At 27.7% G+C, this 27,221-nt stretch overlaps 1 protein-coding gene across 2 annotated transcripts; it reads left to right on the top strand.

The window, feature by feature from the left end:
* Positions 1-1,821: 1,821 nt before the first annotated feature.
* LOC145192762 (atrial natriuretic peptide receptor 1-like) lies at positions 1,822-27,190 on the top strand. 2 transcript variants are annotated; one of them, XM_090071593.1, is made up of 21 exons: positions 1,822-1,949; positions 2,476-3,258; positions 4,915-5,215; positions 5,393-5,557; positions 5,654-5,907; positions 6,088-6,223; positions 9,229-9,309; positions 9,636-9,677; positions 10,201-10,452; positions 13,888-13,966; positions 16,792-16,885; positions 17,013-17,162; positions 17,361-17,465; positions 17,600-17,834; positions 17,944-18,093; positions 24,225-24,408; positions 24,512-24,776; positions 25,012-25,080; positions 25,669-25,942; positions 26,143-26,234; positions 26,499-27,190. In XM_090071593.1, the coding sequence occupies exons 2-21, from the start codon at positions 2,575-2,577 to the stop codon at positions 26,829-26,831; spliced, it is 3,945 nt and encodes a 1,314-aa protein (XP_089927719.1). In that variant the 5' UTR covers positions 1,822-1,949; positions 2,476-2,574; the 3' UTR covers positions 26,832-27,190. The 2 variants fall into 2 exon arrangements, with proteins under 2 accessions (XP_089927719.1, XP_089927720.1); XM_090071594.1 differs by having other exon boundaries at positions 17,016-17,162; positions 26,499-27,188.
* Positions 27,191-27,221: the final 31 nt, after the last annotated feature.

Genomic DNA, 27,221 nt, shown 5'->3' with positions numbered 1-27,221 from the left:
AATGCCCAAACGGGTTCGAGACCCAAAAAATTTTTGAAATTATCCGTTCGACTACCAAACGGAACCCTATGACATTCCATAGGATGAAATAACTAGATCAGAAGTGCTTAAAAGTGTTTTCATAAAAGTCCGCATTTTTCTTAAAAGTCTTTAAATTATTCATTTGTCTTCCATTCTTAAAACTTTATGGGAATAACATTTGAATTATTTATTTCAAGCTTCCTCAGCTTCTTCTTTAAATAGACCTACTGACAAAACTGGTCAGTAAATTGAGACCTTATAAACTCTGAGGCATGTAATACCAATGGAACATGAAGGACTAAAGGTATGCAGTTTCCAGACAAAGTATGCAAAACGTAGTTGTTCCTGATCCTCCTTATTTCTGTCAACAACAACTTCTATTTTTTGTTTGAATGCCTTTTTTATATTGATTTTTTGTTAATTAATAAGAGTCTCCAATTGCTTTCCATTTATTGATTGACAACTTGTATGAGGTATGTAGAAGACACTCAAAAACGCTTTGGGAAGCAAAAATTTTGATGATTTTACATTTTTACATACAAGAAAAAGGTTCCACTGTTTTGCAATTGCGGTATTTTAGCTGAAATCCAGACTTGGTCATGTTTGAATTTAACAACAACGACATTATTTCATTTCCAGAAGGGATGGATGGCTCCTCATTCTTTAAATATAACTTGATGGTTGCTTTGGCCTCCTCTGTTTTGCTCTCTTAATTCAATGAAATTCTTGAAGCAGAAAAAAATCCATTTGAAGAGTGACTTTGTTAAAATTCGCCTTGTATACTCAATAAAGATTTCTAAAAACAAAATTTTAATCATTGTTTTGTTTTGTTTTTTTTGTTTTTTATTTAGAAGGCTGTAAAAAAAAATACGTATCTTAAGTTTAAATTTTTGGTTTAGGAGTTGCGCAGCAACAGTCAATAAATAAACAACAAAAAATTATTTTTTTCAGTGCAAGTATTTATCAAAAAATAACTATTATATATTTTTACAATTTGGATAATTATGAAGATTACTGGTTAAAAAGTTTTTTGTAATTTTATTTGTGTATAAACAGTCATTAAAAAATCTTTTTTGCATTAACGACAACCGAACACGAATTATTTGTTGTAACTTTCTTTATAGCTAAAACTGGCCAAATTTACGTTGAATGATCGCTTATATGAAAATTTATATAAAACATATTTACATAAAAATTTACATAAAAATTTATATAAAAATTTATATAAAAATTTATATAAAAATTTATATAAAAATTTATATAAAAATTTATATAAAAATTTATATAAAAATTTATATAAAAATTTACATGAAAATTTATGTAAAAATTTATATGAAAATTTACATAAAAGTTTACATAAAAGTTTATATAAAAATTTATATAAAAATTTATATAAAAGCTTATATAAAAATTTATATAAGAATTTATATAAAAGCTTATATAAAAATTTATATAAAAATTTACATAAAAAAAGTTTCATTTACCGGATAAAAATAACTGATAATATTAAAATGTTTATTTTAATAAATATTTCTCCTTATATAGATTTTGACAAATTTTCAGCTTGTATCTTTGATTAGGATTTTTAGATACTTTGGCATTACTGTTGTCACTGTTTTACAAGGTCGCGCATATTTTACAACAGCTTTTGTTTTATTTTGTTTTGTTGCGCAAAAGTAACTAAGCCACTTAAAAACTACACAGCACTTTTGTTGTGAACTTCACTTACCAAATTCAATCTATATACTTCACTTTCGTAAAGTCTGACTGTTTAATAAGTGTGGATCGTCCGACGCCAGCAAACAAATTAGTTCCCAGCCGCATTATTCACATTTCATTTGTTTTTTATTTTTACAATGGAGATTCCACAAGATGAAAATTAAGTCGAGCCCTGTAATACTTAATAAAACGGAGAATAATTTTATGAGGTGAATAGCTAAATGAATTAATCTATTAAAGTATTTAGCTGCTTAATGCTTCTAAGTTTAAAAAATTGAATTAAAACCGCATAATTTAAAATCTTAAGATCTAGTTTTACAATTTTACAATACAAAACTAATTTTTGAGCTTTATGAATGTATGATGTAAATAAATTTGTATGTGTTTATATATATATATATATATATATATATATATATATATATATATATATATATATATATATATATATATATATATATATATATATATATATATATATATATATATAAATACATACAAATACATACATACATACATACATACATACATACATACATACATACATACATACATACATACATACATACATACATACATACATACATACATACATACATACATACATACATACATACATACATACATACATACATACATACATACATACATACATACATACATACATACACATATGTACTATTTTTCTTTTCTTTTTTTTTTTTGTAAATATATATACTTCTTTTTTTCTTCTAGAAAACAAGCAAATTTACTAACATGATAAAAATATTGATTATAAATTCTTTAAATATTATGGAAACTTCTAATATCAAAGAACTTTAATAATCATTAACTATGCATTGTTTAATGGTGCTGCTGTCAAGTTTGTTATTTATATCCCGCTTTAATGCATTAAATGGAGAACCAAGGTCTCATTATGACTTTATATCTTTTCGATGGCAACCGTACAATGCTACATGCAGGTTTGGTGCTGATGGCATTTGCATATGTCCTAATCCTTCTGATATAAGAAACTTTTTTTGTAGGTGCAATTCAGTAGGCAATACATCAAGCTTCACTAATTTTAGTCAAGAAAATTTGTTATTATGCAGCTGCTTAAATACCTATAATGACACATATTCAACAAATTGTTCCTGTTATTCCCCCACTCAACAGATTAGTCATATAAATTGTTCACACCATCAATTTCCTCGTAAAAAATCTAATGTCATTAAAATAGGAGTGCTTTTACCACACACATTAGGTGACTCAAAAATTTCATCATATTACAGTGGACTATATTATGCTTCAGCGATGTATATGGCAATTGATGATATTAATTCACAGCATACTCTTTTGCCAAATTATCAACTAGAATTAGTATGGGGTGATACTATGTGCAATTGGAAAAATTCAGTAAAGTTGCAGATAGAAATGCATGAATATGAAAAAGTTGATGCATTTATCGGTGGTGGTTGTGCTGGGTGTTTAGCAATGGCACGGAATGCAGGAGCATTAAATCTGCCTATGATTTCTCATGTAAGCTTACAATATTTGATCTAAAAATGTTATTTTTAAAATAAAATTTCAAAGTAAAAGCATTTTATGTCTATATATAGTGTTTATGAAAAAATTTTTATGGTTATTTGTTTTAGCATCAACTTCAAAATACGTTCTTTAAAATTGCTTACAGTTCAATTTTTAAATGAAAAAATCCTAAAAAAGAATAAGAGAACTAGACACCTGTCATTTTTGTTTAATACCTATTTTTCAATTATACTAAAAGTTAATACTAATCACTTAGCACATTTAGCTAATGCTTGGTTTCAGATTTCAACGGAAAACACAAATATCAATTACTTGTTTTCCAATTTTGCCCTTTTAAGTCCCACAAAATTTCCTTGAAAATTTTTCAAAATTAATTTCTATTCCTAGTAAATATTTCATTGAACAGCTCTTAAATCTTTCTCTTTTAAAGGATTAAATTTTTTTAAAGATTTCTCTCTATTTTCTCTTTTCTTTTTTATTTTGTTTTCCAGTTTTTAATTAATATTTTTAAGTGTTTTTATATGGATTTACTTTTGTCTAATCCCAACAAGCACACAGTGTTGAAACAATGTGGAATTAACACTGATCAATGTCAATCGACATTGTTTCAATGTTGTGTGCTTGCTGGGATAGCTAAACTATTAAAAAATTGCTAATTAATAGTTATTTTAAAGCTTTGTTGAATAGTTATTGAAGAGTAAACATAAAGAAAAACCCATGAAAAAAGTATTAACCATATTTTACATTTTGTTATTTGAAGTTCTAATAAGATTTTATGATCAAGTAACTACATTACAACATGGCTGATTCTAGAATTCTTTTAAAAGAGTAGTTATAAACACTTGTTAAAAACTACAGCTTTAACAAGACACAAAAATATTGTTAATTTTGTTATGAACTAGTTTTTTAGCCATAATTGTTATGCTTGGCTTTTGGTCATTAATGTAATTTATACATGATAATTTATAATACTTCGCAATGTAATATAGTGCTAGCTGTGTTTATTCATTCCAAGTGAATCTGAGTGTTTTAGTTTTTAAAAATGTTTTTAAAAAATAGAGATACTATATCTTCCTATTTTAAAAAAGTTATTGCCTTTTAAGAACTATTAGCCAAAAATAAATTAAATGTATTTTGTGAAAGAAAAAAGCAAGTTATGGAAATATACAATAATTTGAAATAAAAATTTGAATTTAATTGTTGTTCAAAGAGTTTCAAATATACATTTAAAGTGCTTAAATTTTTCAAGGGTTTTCTAAGAGTAGAGATTTTTTCCTGATATGATAATATACATTATAAATAAAACTTGTTCAGTGTTTGAATCAAGTTAATGAGTTTTTTCTGTTTACTGTTGAAACAACTCATCTCTAAAAAATGAGCAAGTAGCCTTATTAGTTTACTTTAAATGTTTCTTTTTTGAAGGTTGGATTAAGAATTTTTTTGAACTGCTCTATTTATAGATTTCTTTTAATAAGTTCACAAAAGTTTGATTCTATTTTCTAGGATAAGATCTAATTTCATTTTCTAGATAGTTCTAGATCTAAAATAATGTTGTTTAATGGTTTTAAGAATTTCATGCAGTAAAGTTTAAAGGGCAATGAGGTTTGTAATATAACAAACAGTAATTTTTCTGCTAATGTTTCATAGATGTGTCTAGAACCAGAGTTATCTAATAAAGAAGAATATCCTACATTTGCACGAACAGAACCTAACGGACGTCAACTCACACCAGCTATTCGTGAACTTTTACAGCACTACAAATGGAAAAAGTTCAGCGTTTTTATAGAAAACCAAGATGTATATAAACGCATATTTGGTGATATAAAACAAGAATTTTCAGAGCAAATCATGCTTCATAAATATATACCTCCTTCTTCTCAATACATGTATGACAAACATTTTGATATAGTGAAAGAAGATTTAAAGAATTTAGCAAGCAAGTCTAGAAGTGAGCTATATATCTTTTAGTAATAGGTTTTCACTAAAAAAAGGAATAGCTAGCCTTTCTGGTGATTAAACAGTTTTAAAAGAAGGGTTTTAAAATCTGGTTTATATTTGATATTACATTCTATTTTGTTTTACAATCTAAAGGTTGAGGAATATTTATTAATTATTTTTTTATTAGTTATCTTGCTTTTAATGATGGTACGAGTTGCTAAAGAGTGTCTTATTGCAGCTGCAGAGCTAAATCTTATTAATGGAGACTATGTTTTTATTGCTTTTGAATTGGATATGCCTGGTGCTCAAACAAGACAAAAAACACCTTTCAAGTGGGCCACTGCAGATCATGGTTAGTTTTTTTATTAGATAGGTCTTTTCTAATTCTAAGGATATTTTTTTTTACATTAAAAATAACAAAAATAGCATTATTTAATTCTGATTACAGGTACACCGTCAGATAACAATAATCAGCGAGCTAGTTATGAATCATTTATTAATCGCAGTAAACTTCTATGCAAAGCCTGGGAATCTACCTTACTTTTAATAACAAAGCATCCGTCAACTACAGATGTTTTGCAGACCTCAAAAAGTGTTGAGGAATTTCACGAGCGAATAAAAAAAGGAATGAAAACATGGTTCAATTATAGCACATATGAAGGTGATATCCCAGCTACTAACTATTCTCGATCCAAATCTACAGTATGTGTTTATATATTGTAATTGAGTTCATTCTTGTTTAAATTTTTGTGTTTTTGTCATGAGATTTAAATGTAAATTGAAAGAAACATTTGTTTTCATTTTTAGTTTCCTTTTGGTATGTAAATATTTTTATCCACTTTTGTTTGACATAGATTTAAAGTTTTCAATTTTCATTTGTAGCCACCAACTCACTCTAATAACTTGTATGATGCAATCATGTTTTATGCAATGGCTGTCAACTTAACGCTAAATAAAGGGCAAAGCTATTTGAATGGGACAGCTGTTTTAGCAAATATGGAAAACAAAGTTTTTTTTAGTATGTATAACCCTTTTTGTCAGTGAAGAATTTGTTTTAGTAATTTATTAAATAAAAAAAAGGAAAACTTTAACTTAACATCAGAAGATGGATTCATTCTATCAGATATATACAAATTTCTTTGTGTGCATTCTCAAGTTTAGTGGAATTTTTACCAGCTGTTAATTAAATTAAGATATTGCGTTGTGAAATTTTCATTTTCGTAATGTTCCACGTTTACATAAATAAAATTGCATATTTGATGTTCAATTACCTTTACCCAATATCATTTACTGATTATATATTTAAATAATTTGCACCCACAAGGAACTATATTGAGATTCATGCTTATGATACAGACTGTAAAATGCACAAGTTTATATTATACTCAATACTTAATGCATTAACAAGATCTTTGCTATCTGTGGTTCTATGAACTTGGCAGGTAAAGAATATTATTTATTTGCATTATCAGTGATTCAATTAACTTGATAATTGTTAGTATATTATGAGTTTTTGTTTTGGGCACCACTTTATTCCACATGCATAGTTTCTGCTACAGGTTAATAACTGTTTTTATAGAATCTTTTCATTGGCTTTATTTGATGGGCTTAAACTAAAAGTTTCATCACAAAGTGCAACTTCTTAAACTATTTTTTAGAATTTATTTTATCATTTGTTAATTTTTTCATAAAAATTTCAGTTTTAAGTTTTCAGAGATTTTAAAAGTTAAGATACCAAAAGTTTAAGTTCATTATCCAGTTTGCAAATCAAATGAACTCCACATCAAAATTTTAAGACCACTTCACAAAAGTTTATAATTTCTTTATTAAACAATTTAATTCTTATTTTGAGTATATTATTTTAATAAATAATAGCTTATATATATGCAAAATTTTGGCTTATAGGAAAAAAAAATTGAAATTATGAATATTTTCAAAATGAAAAAAATTTAAAACCAGTTTGTTTTTAAAACATTTTAGATTTAATTTTTCTCTAGATTTTTTTAATATAAAGTGAACTTATAATGAACTTTTGAAATTTTATTTGTTTTAGATTATCTTGTTTAATTTTAAAAAATGGGTAAAGCAAAAGACTGATCACTGATTACAAGTGTGGTAAAATTGATTATTTATTCTGAGAACCAGAGTGAAACAAAAATAGCAAAAAATATAAACAGATTGAAGACTTTTGTTCATAACTATCTTACAGGAAAAAGGGAAATGAGTTTAAGAAGATATGAGAATGTAAAAAAATAATTAAGAAATGGGCTCAATGAGCAACTTTTAAGTTAGTAAGCAATTCAACAATCACTGCTGAGAAGATAAAAAGTGATTTATCATTAGATGCAAATGTTCAAACTATGTATCAAGTAATCAAATCAAATCCATTGACTAATTGTAAAAATGTAAAAAGAAAACCAGCAATTACTTGAAGACAAAAAGAAACTGGATATGAGTTTGCTAGAAATCGCATTGAAACAAGGTTAGATTGGAATGATGTTGTCTGAAAAAAAGTTTGATTTAGATGGGCCTGATAGTTATTATTGGCGTGATTCAAGAAAAGAAGAAAAACTTTTATCTAGAGGTAATTTTGGAGGTGGAAGTTTAATGGTTTGGGCAGCTTTTGAAAGTTGAGGAAAATCAACCATTATATTATTTTATTTTATTTATTTTATTATATTATTTTTTAAAGGTACTCTAGATTCTGAAGACTACTTAAAGAAAGTTTGTCGGCTTTTAAAAAACAGGTAGCAAGAACCCAATTTTTCAGCAAGATGGAGCTAGCATCCAAAGCTCAAATCATACAAAAAATTGGTTGCAAACAAAGAAAGTAAATATTTCACGATGATATCCAAATAGCCTGGACTTAAATCCTATTGAAAATATGTGGAGTTGTTTAGTTCATTTGGTTTATGCAAATGGAAAGCAAATTAATTATGTCAATGAGTTAAAAGAAAAAATAAAGGAATGCTATGATCAAATAACCTTAGATGAAATCTTATTCATTCAACGTTAAATAGAATTATTGAAGTAATTAAAAAAAAAAAAAAAGGGTGGATCAACTCACTATTAATTTAGAAAAAACTGAAATGGTCTTAAAATTTTTGTTGTTTAAAAATAAAAAAAACTTCAAACAAAATATTTTTTTAAATACTAAAAGTTTTTAGTATTTCAATTTATTTTATGTGTATTTTAAATAAGTACATTCTTACTATGCTATTATTTTTTGAGTTATTGCTATTAATAACTTAAACTGATTTGGTATTAAAATTTTGTTGGGAAGTGTTATATGGGAAAAATTGGTTATATGGTTTGAAGTTTGTTTCTAGCATGAGTAATAGAAAGGAAATAAGGTTTGAAGATTTGAGGGTTAAAATACTTGTTAATGCATTAAAAAAGTGGTCTCATCAAGTTCTGTCAAGAATGCTGATTTATTTGTCTTCAGTTGTCAAGAAACTGCTACAGATAATTAAAATAATCTCTTCGAAATTTAGCTCTGATGTTTGAAGTTTTTAAAATTCAATATTCCTCTATTGAAAAGATTTTGATTGTGAAGGTTTAGGATTTGTTGTTTAAGTATCACATTTTACTCTTTGACACTTTTTACATGCAATTTACAATTGAAGACCACACTGGAAAAACAATCAAGTTACATTTTTATTGTTTTGAGTAAATTAGATTTTAAACTTCAAAAAACCATAGCTCACTTATTTGTTAAGCTAAATATCTGTGTAATTTGATCGGTTTTCTAGTTATATAGTCAATTTTTATATAGTTAAACTGCAGCTGAATATAAAAGGGGCAAAAACCCAAAAAAAGCAAAAATGTAGCTTGATTGTTTTTCCGGTGTGGTCTTCAATTGTTTTGGATTTTCTAAACTTCATCATTTACAATTCTTTACCAATATTTTTTTCTCTTGAATAGCTAAAGAGAGTTAAATTTTCTCTAATAGTTTGAGATATCTTTGGGTCTAAATTAAATGGTGCAACAGTTATTGTGAATGAAAATTTTTTGATTGTATAGGCAGTCACGGCTATTCTTTATTCTTTGATAACAATGGTGAAGTGCAATACCCTTTTCGCTTGTACCACTATGGTCACCAATGTAAGTCCATTTTTGATAACAGAATATACTATATTATATATATTATATATATATATGTATATATGTATATGTATATATATATGTGTATATATATATATATATATATATATATATATATATATATATATATATGTATATATACATATATATTATATTATATTATAAACAGAAATATTATATTATATAAGCTATTCATTTTTGATAACAAAAAGAAAAAAGAGATCAAATATGTGTTGGTAATAATATTAATAATATCCATTAATAATAAGTGATAAATAAAGCAACAGCATATGTAGTGATTGCTGTAGAATTTTTTGTATTTACAGCAAATGAAGAAGCTTGTAGATGCCATTTGTCGCCAGATATAGGTATCTTAAGACTTTGATGATGATGATGATGATGATGATGATGATGATGATGATGATGATGATGATGATGATGATGATGATGATGATGATGATGATGATGATGATGATGATGATGATGATGATGATGATGATGATGATGATGATGATGATGATGATGATGATGATGATGATGATGATGATGATGATGATGATGATGATGATGATGATGATGATGATGATGATGATGATGATGATGATGATGATGATGATGATGATGATGATGATGATGATGATGATGATGATGATGATGATGATGATGATGATGATGATGATGATGATGATGATGATGATGATGATGATGATGATGATGATGATGATGATGATGATGATGATGATGATGATGATGATGATGATGATGATGATGATGATGATGATGATGATGATGATGATGATGATGGTGATGATGATGATGATGATGATGATGATGATGAATGATGATGAATGATGATGAATGATTAAGAATAATATATATAGTGATATTTAGGTAAAGAAAAATGTCGCTATGATCTGCCACAAATGCAAGCAATAGCTGATCTGGACTCAGATTTAAATCATGTTAATGGTTCAATAAATGTTAATGGAACAACAGTTGTTGGTGAACTGCAACTAAAATATAAAGCTATTATAGGAGCCAAAATGTATTGGCCTGGTAATAAAAAGCTAGAAGATGTATTAGATGAACCGAAATGTGGCTTTGATGGTAGTAAATGTGTTGATCAGTCTCAAAAGGAAAAAGGTAATTTTTTTATCCTTGTGAAATTCCACTATTTTTCAAGATTTCATTGTGAAACTCCACTATCTCTCAAAATTTCTTTGTGAAATTCCAATATCCTTCTTTAACATCACAAGTGTTTAGAACTGATAGCCAGAAAATATGAGGTTTTATAGACATTTTTTAAACGCATTTGATATTTTGATAATTAGATCAAATTTTATTTGAGTTTGAATGAAATTAAAGAAGCAAAAATCTATTCATATTTTAAAATCAAAAAAAATGTTTTACGTGATTTAGTTATGATTAAAAAGTGTTTAAACATTTCTGTTTGAAAGAAAGTTTTGTTAAATTGCTATAAAATTTTGTGTGCTCAAAAAAAATCTCTGATAATGATTTTCTATGATTATTCTTCATAATAAGTAAAAATCTGCTTATCAACTGAATATCACTGTATGAATATATTTTAGTATTTTATATTCTGATACTTTTTTAGTCATACTCATTTTAAATTGCTATAGTTGAAATATTTCTAACAAATATAACTAAGTAAACATTATTTGAGAAAGAAAAAAAAAATGTTTATGAAAGCATATGAAAATACAAGAAAGCCATATTTATAAAACTGAAATAAACAAAGTTTGAAACAATTATTGAAAATAAAGTTTACACCTGTACTAAAGTGAACAAATCACAGTAATCTGTAACCCATTTCAGAGCAATCAAACAAATAAAAATAAAATATTTGAAGCTTCTTATACCTTTGCGAAGTTCCCTTCCCTAACTGGTTACAACTGCTTTTATTTTTCACTGAAAAAAGTTTTGGTTTGCCTAAGTTAAAATTCTACCTATTTTCACCATTGAAAAAGCAAATATTTATTAGGTAATGAACTTCTGGTGGAGGAGTTACTTGATTAATGCTACTGGATCCAGATAAAGATACAAAATTTGCAATAAATATACTTTATAAAATCTTTTATGGAAGATTTTACTCTGGGTTTTACTCTGTATCCAAAAACACAAAAGCAAAATCCTTGATGGATATAATTCCATACTTTGCTTAATGATGATTAAGTAAACACAAATAATTTCTAGTCTAATCTGTGATCTAGTGTGTAATCTGTTTACTTTTAAGAAAACGTTTTTAGGTATCTTCTACCTAATGGCTTAAATTCCTTACAGCTCACATCCCTATTTTGAAAGTTTGAGTGTAGATTGAGGCCCTTGGCCTCAATCTGCTAGTTTCAAGCTACCACCTTCAAAAAACAATCAAATTTACACAAAATTTTATCAATCATAATTTATCTATTGACTCATTAGATTTATACAAAATTATATGCACAACAAACCAGTATTATTTAGTTTGGTGTCTTTTAAACTCTAAAATACTGAATGACAAACAACCTCATGTTTATCTTATAATGGATGACAAACAATCACATGTTCAATCATAAATAATCATACAGAAAATGTAAATCTAGTTTTGACTAAGATAAATGTAAATATTTTAGTAAATAACAAAGAATTATGCTTCTTACAAAACTGTTATCAGTTTTATGACAAGGAATACACTGTTAATCCTGATTATTAGTATAGTTAATCTCAGCTAGATTTTATCTAATTATAGTTGCAGAATTAACTACTGAGAATGAGGTTAAATTGGGTAACTAATAATTAAATGATTCTATAGATGGGTGTGTCATTTTTTCTTCAAAAACTAAAAACCCTGTATTCTAAAAACTTCCAAATATACATAATCTCCCTAAAAAAATTTTAATGACGAAAACTGAAACATTTACCAGGGTTTGTAATTTAACATTCATTCTTGTACCCCGTCAAAAAACCTGTGGCACCTCAATTTTTAGCTGCATATCTTTATCTTTTAAGACTCCTTTTCCCCTGGCAACTTAAACAGCTACATTCAATTTGTTCACAAGATTAATATAATTTTTTATGTGTTACTGAGAACACAAATAAAGCATTGGTGTAACTTCACTAATCAATTAACTTTAAGTACACATTGTATTTTATTGAATAGTTTCTTTTGTTTTCAGCGTTTGTTTCTTGTTAAAAAAGTTTATACTTGAAAGATCTCTTAGTGTAGGTAATTCTGACCCAATAATATCTTTCCCTGGGCTTATATATTCAGAAAGATTTGATCTGCCTTTCTTTCTTTTTCTTGATGTTAACTATTGACTCTATTATAATTAAATATCAAATTTGATAATTTACAAACGTTGATAATATGGCAATCACTCGTTTGACTTTTTTTAAATTCAAATTTATTAAATTCAAAACAGTACTCATGGTTGAAGCCAATTAAGAAATATGCAATTTTTAAACACACTTCCCGGTAGCTTAGCATAAATTTTTTTTTTTTTACCTTAAGTTCAACATATCCTACATATACCAAGGTGTTTTTTTTTATTATGTTGTATTACAAGTAATGAAGTAGCAAATGACTAAAATATAGTCTAAATTTTTTTACTTAAGCTCAATTAGATACTGCATTAAACTTAAGATTTTTTTTTTTCAAAAACCTGGTTGGAATACATTTCTGCTAACCCTGATTTTACTGTATTATTTTCTGTATGTTTATTGTACTGATAGTTAAAAATTATAAGGTTCCATTTTGTATCCAACTCTAATGTAGAAGTTCTTTCAGACCATAAGCAATATTTTTTTTTTTTTTTAGTAACTAAGAAAATCTTTTACCCAAATTTCTTATATTCAAAAATATTGATGTTTTCCTAACTTGAGCACATTCTCATTTTAGCGTAGTATTGGACATAAATTTTGGTGTAGGTCATGGGACTTATCACTATAATTTGTTTGAAACACTATAATGACTCAATTATGAACCTGACGAGAAGGTTAACCACAAAAAAAAGTAGAGAGGGTTTTTAAATCATGAAAGTATACATCATGAACAGATCATGGATCTATCAATTGATGTAAATCATCCATTAGTTTTTTTACTATAGTTTTAATAAATGCTGAAATTAATATGAAAGAATACTTAACATAATAGCTAAATATTAATCTAACCTCTAGTAAGGAGTGTATATCAGTATTTAGTTTGTGAATGATACATTTAAACATATTGTTTCTGCATTTTAAGGGTTATAAAAAACTGTAATTATTATTTAAAATTCAAAGAAATTTGAAACTTTGATGTCATTGAGGAAGTTCTAAATACTATACTGCTGTCATAATTTTTTTTGTGTGATTTATTTTTCAACTGTGAAGTACACAAAAAAACAAAAGTATTTGAGCTTTGACATCCTAATGTATTATATTATATATATACTTTATTTAAGTATGTTTTTTTTTTATTTATCTAGTTCTGCTTTATTTTTATTTTTTTTTATTTTATTTTTTTATTTTTTTGGTTTGAGTGGCTTTTTAAATTATTTGTTAAGGAAAAAAAGTTTCGATTGTGAAATGTTTGCTTTCTAGATAGAATTTTACTTGGTGTGACAATAGCAATGACATTTGTTGGTGTAATCCTTATTATTGTTCCATTGGTTATGTACAGGTAAATGATGATGTCAATGTATTTGACAGTATTTATAATAGTATATAGGTTTTTTTTGTAAATCATAAAATTATAATACAAGTTAATTTCTCTATTTAACTATGCCTCACTTTTTCCTATTAATCCCTCTCACTCACTCTTTGTTTTTTGTTTTTTCCATTATTTATGAAGCTGCCCTGTTGGTACATACAGTTTTATGCCCCTACTTTATCAGTTGTATACTTAAGTACAAAAAGTAATATTGATTCACTTTTTTAGAAATAGTCTACTTACTGTTCTTAAACAGTATCAGTGTTAGTAACAGAAAAAATCAACTTTACATGGGTTTTTATGCTACATATATCTTAAAATATAAAAGAATCTTATTTGCATTCAAATAATTGTCTGAAGAGTAACAGAAAGTTGAAAGTTAGAGAAAGGTGGTGAAAATTTGACTTTTAAATGGAAAAGTTAACTTTAAAGTTATATTATGCTAGTTTTTCTTAAATAAAGAAAAGTTCTAGTGAAACATTGTGGACCAGAGTGGCTGTCTGGATTTAAGTCATTCAATTAAAAATTCTTCTAAACTAGTAGGGATAAAGAGTATCAAAGGTAACTCTCAATTTTAATTCCTGAATTGGTTTTACTAAATTTGCTGTAGAATGTGTTTATACTATAAGTTTAGGAAGCAATACTTGACCGAGTTGCTAAACAAATATTTTTTCTTCAAAACATCTTTTATGACTTTGATTTATACCCTGTTCACACTAAAAAGACATTTTAAGCTAAACAAGTTTTATTTAAAATACCATTTTCTTGTTAACCATTTCATAAAAAATGATTTAAATTTTTCTTTAATATTGTGTTGAGACTATTTGTTTATTAGTTTTTTTATTTTCTTTTTGAATGTTTCTCATCCTAATATCTGAATCTTTTTCAGCTAAATAATTTATTGCTGTGATTTCTTTATCCATTTGTTTTATTTAATTAACATCCTAAAAAACTAGCATGAAAATGTCTAAAGGGCAGCTTTTAATTTTTTTTAACCTAAGAATTGAATTAAAATTCAGTAAGAATAGCAAAATACAAAGTATATGCAGTTGTCCTTCTTTACTTATATAAACTTGCAAGGTCTTTTCTGATAAATTTATTTCCCGGAGGTTGAATTCTGCTTCTAGACTGTTTAGTAACAAGCTTTTCAAGAGCAATCATTTTTTTGTCCATATAGAACATACTTTCTTCAGACACACAGTTACAGTTCTCTCCGTGATAAGATAGTAGGCATGTCATAGAACTTCCCCAATTGATGGCAGTTTTATATTATAGTTTGTTTGACTCAATATAAATTGAAATCTTTAACATAGTTTGTGAATCAAGAGTGGAAAACAGCTCTGAAAATTTTGCTGCTTTTTACTTGTTTTTAGCAAACATCAATTGTTTTTGAGCTTCATTACAATTACAATTACTGAATGTTTCATAAATGCCTCATGTAATAAACATCTGAATTCTTTTTAGTGAATTTCATAAGGGTAACAAAAAATTAGTCTAAGTATGATTCAATCAGCACTAAGTATAAGTCAAGTTTGAAGAAATTTATTTTATAACTATAAATAAAGTGAGAGGGGGTATGATTTATTAAAAAAAAAGTTATGCTCTCATGTATTTAATTTATCTTTATGTAAATCTTTCAGATAATAGAATTGTGGAGTGTTGTTAATGAACTTTTACAAATTTTTTATATTGCATACTACTACATATTATATTACTATTACTAATTCAAAAAAGCAAATTTACTTGTTGCCTGCTAAATATTTTAGGTCCACCTTTTTATATATTAAAGTTTTATTCATCAGACCAGGGAGTCTTGTTCTTCCAAAGTCATTGGACTGTTATCAAAATAACCTCTTTTTAAAATATACTGTGATCTTGCGAAAATTTATTATATGGTATTGAATTTCAAAAAGGTTTCTCTGCCAAGTTTATCAGAGAATGTTTTCATTAGAAGTGTTTTTTTCTTTCATCTTTAATGTGCAGTTAAAATACTGATCAAACTAAAGTGTGTAGTTTTTTTTTGAAATTTTTTTTTCTTGCAAAATGTACTGAGAATTTTTTTTATTTTAAATATTTTAAATGAAAACAAAGATTTCATTAAGATTTTCCAGAATTTATCAAATCCAAAATCATGTTTATTAAACTTTCTTATAAATATTTCTTTGATGGACACTACTGTTTTCTAATAATTTCTGAACTTAAAAAATTTATGCACACATACATACATACATACATACATACATACATACATACATACATACATACATACATACATACATACATACATACATACATACATACATACATACATACATACATACATACATACATACATACATACATACATACATGTCATTTTACAACAACAGCATCTTATAAATCATAGTCATATAATTTCTAGTGGCACTTAAGTCTTTTTGAACTTCCATAAAGTAAGAACCAACAATCTTGTTCACAATGCAGCAGCAAAGTCAACTGGATTGATGGATTTTAGCAATTTTCACTTGGTCTTCAATATTGAATGACATGATTAGATTAAAGTATAGGTTTTCATCTAGTTGTATAAAAACACTCAATGACACATTAAGTTATGAAGCATCATTTTTATGGGATTGGTTTCTAAGCTTTCTACTACAATTCAAGTTTTATTTTAAACTGCTTTTTAAGTTTTTTGCTGTTTCAATAAACATTTGATAAAAATCTTCATTTTCATCTTCAACTGATGTCAAAATAAATCACATTTAAAACAACCAGTTAATCTATACCATAAGCTACTCTAATTGATGTTTATGTAGGCAATACAAGTTAGAGAGAGAGCTATCAAATCAGTTATGGAAGATTTCATCTTCTGATTTAAGTGGTGGCTCTTCCCGCAACTCTTTTACTAGTGTAAGTTTATTAAATTAATAACAATCTAAATGTTCATTTCAATACTTGAAATATTTTGGATATTAATAATAATAATGATAATATATCATTTTTATAATTGTTTGTAGCTTTTTTTTTGTTTGAAAAGCAGGATGCCCAGAGCTTTTGTAGTTATGGTTTTGAGAAATACCAGCATTTTACAACAACAGCATATTATAAATCAAATTTAGTTGCAGTTCGCAGATTAAAAAAGCGGACTGTAGAGCTTAATCGAAATGTGCTAATGGAGCTGAAGCAGGTAATGAAAAAAAAAGGATTGTAATGCTTATATATTTTTTAGTAATTTATGCAAGTTTCTTTTTCCTGATCAGTAAAAATTAATGATTAATGTTAAACCCTTTTTTTGTTACTTGTTTATTGTTTTTGAGAATATAATTGTTCCCTACTGAATATTTATTGAAAAAGAATTGATATTATGATCCCTTTGCATATATAGTTGCGGGATATTCGTCATGACAATATAAATCCTTTTATTGGCGCGTGTGTGGACAATGGAAATATTGCTATTGTCACACAGTATTGTGCTAGAGGGAGTCTTCAGGTTAGTTCTATTTATAAAGTGAAAAAATAAACTTTATTATTGCTATCAGTTTTTTTATAAACATTTATAAAGTTGTTTGTTGTTTTTTTTGTTTTTTGTTTTTTTGTTTTTTTTATTCACTCTATTACATTTAGGATATTCTCGAAAATGACAATATTAAGCTTGATACACTGTTCTGTTTATCTCTTCTTCATGAAATTGTGAAAGGAATGCAGTTTTTACACAGCACTGATATTAAATCTCATGGCAACTTAAAGTCTTCAAACTGTGTTATTGATGTCAGGTGGACCCTCAAAATTACAGATTTTGGACTGCATGAGTTTAAGCAAGATCATTCTGTCTTAGAATTGACTACGGCTTATTATAGAAGTATAAGAATATTTGTTATGTATTTTTTGTTGTATTGTTTGTTTATAAGAGTATTCATTCAGTTTTGAAATATTTATCAATAGAGTTATTACATTTTTGATTTATTTAGACTTGCTATTTAAAGCACCAGAACTTCTTCGCTTAAGCAATCCACCACCACGAGGTTCACAAAAAGGTGATATTTATAGTTTTGCAATCATAACACAAGAGTTTCATACAAGGGAAGGACCTTGGAGTACATCGTATTTAGAACCTCATGGTAAGTATATTCATTAGGAAATTTATAATTTTCTAATTCAAAAAAGTTATTAACTCAGATGATAATTAACCTAACTACTCAAAATAACAACTTTATGAAGTTCTAATAATTTTTTCAAGTTTTATGAAGTTCTAATAATTTTTTCTTTTTGGTAATTAGTTACAAGCTTATTAATTCTTGAAGTATAAAATTCTGGAGTTCTTTAAGAGGGCCAATTTTGCTTTTTTCTGTGTGAGCAGAGTGCAGTTTGTCAATTGTACAGTGTGTAGTTTGTTATGCAGCAGCAATTGACAAACTGCACCTTTTTGATTGAGGAGTGTGGATCACAAGTCAACTCATTTTGTTAAATATTTGCAACCAAATTGTTGTGTGTATTTAGCCTATGTGTAACCAAATTGTTGTGTTTTTTTCTGATTTAACACTTTTAGTTGTTCTCCGATGATAAGCATATAGGGTAGGTTTTTCTCATCTATGCACAGTGAATCGTCTAATAGAAGTTAGCTGGACAAAAACTTTTTCTTCACCAATTCAGCTGTTCTGAATGGTTGAAATAAGTAATACTTTGTTGTTTTATTGAATAATTACCTAGGGTTTAATAGCTTAAGATTCTTTTTTTTTTTGCAGAGGGAACCCCCACAGCCACACACACCCCTCCCCTCCTTTCCTCATTGCAGTAACAACTGTTATAATAAAAAAATGAAGTACAAAATAAAAAATACATTTAAAAGACAAGGATATATAAAATTATACAATAAAAGTGATATTCAGTGAATAGAAAACTTATCAATTAACTCCTCCGAACACTCAACATTTGAATCTTCAGAAGATTCATCATTTGAAATATAAAATGATTCTCAGAAAAATTACAATTTGCTTTTTTTTGGAAGGGGAACAATTAAATTCAAAACCTCCTCTAGCAGTTTTTTGCTTCTTTTTGCAGGCAACTCTCTAAGTGAATTGATAACAGGGTCAGATGTTATTAGAAGCATATTCAGCAAATCTATATTTGTAGAAATATGCGACTTTTTTCTAGTATGATGCTCTCAAAATTTTCTGTAATCTTTATTTCATGCTTCTTGAGATTCTTCCAAGAGCTGGCTAATTAGAAGAATACATGACTTTATAACTTCAATACTATGCATTAATGTTTTGAACTGTAACAGTCATGTACCATGAATACAAATCTAAATATAAAGTTCTAGTATCAGAACAAAGTTTTTCAAACTTGAAGCAATCAGTTTCATGGCCAGAAGATAGTGTTCTTAATAAAACACTAGATTTTTAAATTATTTCAGTATTAATCCTGTAATCTCTCTGCTCTTTTCTGGATTTAGAAAATAACTGCGAGCTGTGTTGCCATTTATTTGTCTACAATAAATTCCATTTCATGAATTCCATTGTGACGGAATCACCGATTTGAGCTTATTTTCCACATTTATGTTATAAAAATAAAAAAACTGTAATGTGCATATTGTTATTCTATATGATATATGTGTTTGTCACACATTGGCCTGAAATACTTCTAATACCAAAAAACTATAAATACATAATAATCATATAATATTAATATAATAATATGCGTGACAGAATCACCAATTTATGGACAAGCATTTTATGGTATATTATTATAGTAACACATTTCTGCTCTCCTATTTAAATTTGCTTAACTTCACAAGTGTATGTGTGTGTTAAAATACATACCATTTGCAAATAATTAGAAACAATAATAAATTATTTAATAGATAATACTATATTTATATTAAAGTATGTGTGACGGAATCACATAAATGGTGTGACGGAATCACCTATTAGCCATACTAACAAACACCTACTGTCTACTCACTGTAATATTTCAAAAGGCGAGTCAATAACATGACTACAGAACAGTTAACCATTCTTAATCAAATTAGAAAATTAGCATTCATTCAATTAATTAATTAACTATTTTATTTATTAACTATTTAAGCTTTAGGAATAATACTGACAGCATCCACAGTCGGTGGCGTAGAAATAAAATCCATGCTAGGTGTTATAGAAGTTAAAGCTGGAGTGATAGTTTCTGTTGTAGTTTTAATCATAACATGCTGTTTTACATTTACAGCATTTGTGTACATCTTACACTTAACGCTGTTCTGTTGCGGAATAACACAATGAACAGTTTGTGTACCTGGAACAGCCGGTACATCACTCCACAAAATATCAGCATTCAGCTCATTGCATTTGGTTTCAATTTCATTAGGTGAAATGACAGTAACATTTATATTGCTCTGTACAGATTTAACAGCAGCAGAAAATGATAAAGCATCTCGTATTACGAACTTTCTGGATAACACTTGACGATGGGCAATTCGCTTCGCATTGCCACCTAGCGCATCATTTGGCCCTTTGCCATGACTGGTTGCAAAGTAATTCCACTGTAGCTGTAGATCAGAAACTTCCTTCAATTTTATAGACAGAATAAATACAAATTTACTTTTGTACTGACTACTTGGTCCATCGGTCCATATCTGCACAGTATCAACTGTGGGTAAAGACAGCTTGATAAACTCGAGAATTTTTGCAGTATATGCGGCGACGGAATGTTTTTCATGATCACGACAGTCTGAGACAAATATTTTTGAAATTATTTCAGAGCGATGCCAAATCATAATCGTGTATACAGTTATTTGTTTTTGTTTCCAGTGTACTGACTGGATCTCGTCCTGAAAAGTCGCAGTATAGTTTTCTGCGAAATCCATCTGCAAGATACAAGATGTACTGTCAGGCAACTGTGCGTCAGCTTTCTGTGATTCGTAAGATATCGCTTGTTGACGTTTTATGTAAACATGTTGTAGAAAGGCAATAAGCTGAGATGAGATCAAATCAATTGCATCTTGAACACTACCTTCCTGCAACTCTTTTACTAAATAACTATCATTGTCCTGATTCCACTGATACCAGGTCACTGAATCATCAGTATTCTCAAGTTTACTGGTGAAATTTTCAGTAAAAAGTCGAAAATCTTTGCACATACCGCATTTGTTAAACATGCAAGCTTCTTGCTGTGAATTACATACACAATTTGATACAAATTCATTTGAATACGTCGGAAATATTTGTGGATATTGACGATGTAAACAGTCCAGTAACAAAATAATGTTGCTATGGTATTTGCATCCGCATACGTTTTGTGGCATATCACTGGTTAAAAGTACGTTCTTTGGACGCATCGAGGCAAACTTGGATTTTTTGATAATGTAATTTGGAAATTCAGATTTAAAAGTCTGGTATGCTTCAGCAACAGTCATTACAAGATGACGTTTTTGCATTTTAATTTTGCCGCTATTTGAATAAACTGTAACGACGTCTGCCTTTCCGGGCATTACTCGTGATATACTATCATTATTATAAAAGTTAGTAACGCATGAGTAATCTGCTGTTGTCACTAATGAAGGACCCTTTACTTCAATATTCAAAATATCACTGGCCAATTTTCGAACTACGGCTGCTTTTTTTCGAGGACTTTTGGGAAGAGCGTTTTCCACTCTCCTTCTTGCTTTTCCAAAGGACGATAACGATTTGTAAGGAAGTTCATTTTCGATTGCAGTAAAAGGTGTAGCCAAGGAACGAGATTTATTAACACGCCATTTACGAGTGGCCAGCTTTGCTCGCTTTTTAAAATCAGCTGCCTTTTCGTCGTCCATTTCTGAGCGCCGTCTCTTCTTTCGTAAACAATCCTTTGCTCTAGCGGCTTTGAGCATAGCAGAGTTTTCTTTAACTTTTGCACGGTGTATTCGCTGTCTTTCGACAGCACTCTTTGGTGGCATAGTGTTTTAATTAATAATTAATAAATTATATCTACAATAGAAAATTGATGCAGCATAGTTGTAAAGAACAATCCTAATAGTAGATATATTTATTGGCAAATAATATAAAGGTAAAACATTAGAAAACTCCGTACAAATTAAGCATGTAAAATTGAAATTAAAAGTGTGTGATTCCGTCACGATATTGCGTGATTCCGTCACGATATTGTGTGATTCCGTCACGCACATTAAACATTTATTCGCATAAACAATATATCCAATATTCATACAATTTATTCCAAATTTTAAATATTAAGATAATGTGTAGTTATTTACTTTGATGTTTGCCAGAAACAATAATAAAATAAAGTTTTGTAATTATTTCGTGACGGAATCACAGAAAATCAATGAAATACAATATCGATTTAAATTCAATTAAATTATTAAATTTACCTAATAGTTTCTAAAAACTAATTTTACATATTTACTGTACAACATTTCTTCTTTAAAATGATACCATTCTTACCTGTTGATGTATTTTATAACATTAAATAATTAAAGATATATTGTTGTTGCATTTTTCACAAAAAATTCCCAGGCAATTTGTAAACATACCTCGGTTTCACTAATTACCATAAACATTAATTAGCGAACTTATTTATTCATTTATTTAATATTTTCTTGTGATTAGATACATATTAAAGCTAATTACGCCATAAATATACTGTAAAAAATTAGTTTATAAAATCAAGTTAAGGTTACGATTTTCGTGGAATTCATCATTTGCTTTTTAAACTTTTGTTTGATTTCTTCCGAATGGTGTCTGATATGATATTTATCCTTATTGCTTCTAGCTTGCCACTTTTTTATGTCCAAATGGTAGCAAATGTGCAGTAAGCATTCAAAGGTACAGATCCCAGCATGTAAGGTAGACAAACCAAAACTGTAATTTTCTTTTTTATCAACCATGCCTTTTAATTCACCATTCATCATTTTTGGAGTAGCACCACAGATATAACATTTTTGTGTCGAATGCATGTCAGTTAAAGCATTGCATACATTTCTTTCCACCATCAGGCCACTTTCTGGTTTGTTTATAAGAGTGTCTAGTAAACTTGGAATCTACCTAATAAGTTAATGCCTCTTTGCTACTCAATTGTCTGCCGCCACAAATCATATCTATAGATTTTCTTCATTTTAGTGTTTCTGTACTTTTTCTAATAGAAGTAGCTACCCTTCTTTGACCCGACAAATGATGTGCTGTTTCAGCAGTTGTGGTTAATTCACTGGCACTCTGAGATTGTACTAAATCTACAACTCCACGTCTTTTGGTTTTTGTAAATGAGTTTTCAAAGTTTTTTTAGGCAGACCTTGAGGTCATCTTCCTTCAGATCTCACAGAAGCATAGGACCAATGCAAGCTTATCTTAAATTCTAAATTATTGCCCTCTAACTAACTTTTATTTTTATTCAAAAAGTTATCAATTGTTCTATTGGCTGCATTTCACTTTTCTGAAAATTTAGCGGATATGCTTGTAATTTTTAAAATAAAAATTAAATGGGTAGATCTGGGCAGCCAAAATTTTATATCTAAACACCTTAGGGTTGTGGTTATTCTATGTAAAAAAATTAGCCAGGATATATTTGGATAAAATTAGTTACTTGATTTGAAAATTAAGAAGTGAAAAATAAATTATAATTTTTATACAGTGTTTTTAAATTATACAGGACACTAATTATGTTACTTTTTTGAATTAAATTTTCAATAAAATACAAAGTACATACCCTCTAAAGTAAAATTCATTACAACAATTGTAATTATTATTCACAATAAGTTTTCTATATGATTTAACATTTAGTAACCTCTAGGGAAAAGTTGTATAACATAAAATGTAATATGAGAATTACACTGTAAAAGATATATATATATTTATATATATATATATCTTTACAGTGTAAAGATATATATATATAAATATATATATATCTTTTACAGTGTAATTCTCCATCTTTTTTTTATATATGTTTTTTCTCAGAATGATATATTTAAAGCCACCATTGTAACAAACTTTCTTTAACAAAATGTTAATTTAGTATTAAAACAGTTTCTACATCTTTACCACCCATTTTACTCCTACAAAGAAGTTGCTCTTATAAAGAAATTGTTCTTACAAAGAAATTTTTCTTATAAAGAAATTTTCTGTGTTTTATTTAACATTCTGATTTAAAACAAAGTATAGATCAAAAATGCATTTTTGATGTTTGACCATTAAAAAAAAAGAATCCACATTTATTTTTCTGTTAGCAAAATGTTTTACAATTGATGTTTTATGGCTAACTTTTATAGAGATTGTAGCACGAGTGAAGAATGGTGAAAATCCACCATTTAGACCACATGTTCCACAATTGATTGAAAATGCAGAAGATTTGAGAGATGTTATGAAGAGATCTTGGGTTGAGAATGCTGATGAAAGACCTTCATTTACAGATATACGAAAGGAGATAGAAAATCTAATGAAGCGCAATGGATTGTGGGTTTTTTCTCTTTTTTTGCTTTTTTTTTTTTTTTTTTTTTTTTTTTCACTTTTTATTTAAAATTAAGTCTTTGTGTTTATGTGTGGGTATTTTTAATAGAAAAACAAATATACTGGATAATATGGTGGCTATGATGGAAAAATATACCAATCATCTTGAAGATGTTGTTAATCAACGAACTGGTGAGCTACTATCTGAAAAGCAGAAAACTGAAGCTCTACTTTTGCGCATGCTTCCAAAGTCAGTTGCCAGACAGCTTATGAAGGGTCAAGAAGTTGAAGCTGAGTACTTTGACGAAGTTACAATTTACTTCAGTGACATTGTTGGTTTTACTTCCTTGTGTTCAATCAGCACTCCTTTACAGGTTGTTTTGTTTTTCTGCACTTCTTTTTTGCTTCTCTATTCTGAATTAGCTTTCATGTTCTTATTTTAAATAAACTGAGTAACAGGGTTTTTTCTCCATCAAGCCATAATTTATTAGGTTGCAATTGTTCTGATTGCTCTAAAAATTTCTAAAGCAGTAAACAAAAGAAAATTAGTTTGAACAGTTTTTATTTACAATCTTTTTATGTTTTTATTAATTTTCTAACTTGATTTAGGTTGTCTCATTGTTAAATGATTTGTATACATTATTCGATAATGTGATATCTAACTATGATGTTTACAAGGTAAATATTTCAAGTCTATTTTTAACTGGTTTTTTTCAATATTATATGAATAACCACTATATATATATATATATATATATATATATATATATATATATATATATATATATATATATATATATATATATATATGTATATGTATATGTATATGTATATATATATGTATATATATATGTATATTTATATATATATATATATATACACACACACACACACACACACACACACACACACACACACACATACATATATAAAACAAAGCCATCAAGACAGATTTATAGAGAATTTAATAAATCTTTTAAAAAAAAATTCACTGTTCTAGCTAAAAAAATAACAAAGCTATAATAAAAATAATAACTAAGCCATTTATCTTGGGCCACCCGTTATATATATATATATATATATATATATATATATATATATATATATATATATATATATATATATATATATTGTGGTTATTTTTTATTGTTATATATTATCATGTTATCATATATTTTAGATATAATATTCCTTCTGTTTCACTCTATAAATTCAAAGATTTTTAAAATTTAAATGCCTTTTTTTTTTACTTAAGTTTTCGTTTAGGTAGAGACCATTGGAGATGCATATATGGTAGCAAGCGGTTTGCCTATTAGAAATAAAATGCAGCATGCCAAAGAGATTGGTGCAATGGCACTTCATATTCTTTCTGCAGTTCAAACTTTTAAAGTGCGTCACAAGCCTGATCAAAAACTGCTAGTGCGAATTGGTTTACACACAGGACCTGTTGTGGCAGGCGTTGTTGGAACTACTATGCCTCGATATTGTTTATTTGGAGATTCTGTTAATTTTGCCTCTAGGATGGAATCAACAGGAGAACGTATTATTTTTTGCATTATTTACGTTTCTAATTGTTTTACGTTTCTAATTGTTATATATATATATATATATATATATATATATATATATATATATATATATATATATATATATATATATATATATATATATATATATATATATATAAATCTTAACCTTCTTTTTGTTCTTGTGTATAAAATGGAAAATCTTTTTGTTTAGCTTTACGAATTCATGTCAGCCCGTTTTTTAAAAAAGTTGTTGATAAAATTGGTGGTTTCTCTCTTGAAGAAAGAGGCGAAACATTTCTAAAGGTAAAATATATTTTTCTCATGCTTAAAAAGATGAGACTGAAAAGTTGGTAGATAAAAAAAAAACTTGATTTTAACGAGATGTTGAAGTTTTTTAATAATGGAGACTTTAAAGCTTATTAATGAAAATAACTGAGAAAATTTTACTTTCTCTAAATTCCGACATTTAACAAATTTAATCAGAGTTTTAGTTACGATGTCCTAGATAATTGAACAAAATTGCAGCACTATATTTTACTTTTTATTAACTTTTTAATCAATTTTTAGGGAAAAGGTAACATTTATACTTACTGGCTCACAGCGTGCGATGAACCACCACGCAAACGCCTACATTCAGAGAATCTTGGTAGTTATACGCCTATGGAAGTCTTACGTAATTCACCTCCTGTGCGCCGTAACCTTTTAAAACAATCTTCGCCTCTTAGCCACAGAGGCTCCCCTATAGCATTAGCGCCACAATGGCAGCGAACAAATAGTACTCGTTCTAGAATAGATTCTAATAATGTTGGAGCAAATCATAATACCAAAGACTATGGTAAAGAAAATGGTGTTACTATAGAGCTCCTGCCACTCATCCAAAATAATGCCATTGAAACGTGAAACTGTTCGTGTATGACGTTGAGCGGTGTTTTCGACCTTTTAGAGGTATTTCGTTAGAACCTTTTGAGGCGAGTTAATGTCGAAGATCCACTCGTTTCCTTAATCTGCTATTTGCTTTTGTTTATTTATACCTGTATCTTGTGTTTGTGTGTATATATATATAATATTTTTTTTCTATTATAGAAGTTCTATCATGTTTTATTCATCCTTCTATTATGTTCTTCTAGTATTTCACTTTTGGATTCCTTTTTTTTCCTCAAATATTATGTTAATTTATTACGATTTTAGGGTTTTATTGTTGAACATGGTTTTATGTGAACTTCTTACTTAATTGAATTCTTGAATTTGTTAAAACGAACTGTTTTTACTTTTAACGTCAAACGTGTTTTT

Source organism: Hydra viridissima, unplaced genomic scaffold, assembly GCF_058129835.1.
Source record: "Hydra viridissima isolate aposymbiotic clone 2 unplaced genomic scaffold, HvirCarnegie_v1 scaffold_14, whole genome shotgun sequence".
In the NCBI taxonomy this organism is placed as follows: Eukaryota; Metazoa; Cnidaria; class Hydrozoa; order Anthoathecata; family Hydridae; genus Hydra; species Hydra viridissima.
The sequence above is the reverse complement of the archived record's forward strand: the minus strand, read 5'-3'. Positions and strand labels throughout refer to the sequence as shown.

Bases quoted from the DNA above. Each gene is read 5' to 3' on its own strand.
- LOC145192762 (XM_090071593.1), top strand. From the start codon at position 2,575: ATGCATTGTTTAATGGTGCTGCTGTCAAGTTTGTTATTTATATCCCGC. The intron at 6,224-9,228 runs GTATGTATAACC...TTGATTGTATAG, and splicing joins GGAAAACAAAGTTTTTTTTA to GCAGTCACGGCTATTCTTTA. The intron at 24,777-25,011 runs GTTGTTTTGTTT...AACTTGATTTAG, and splicing joins CAATCAGCACTCCTTTACAG to GTTGTCTCATTGTTAAATGA.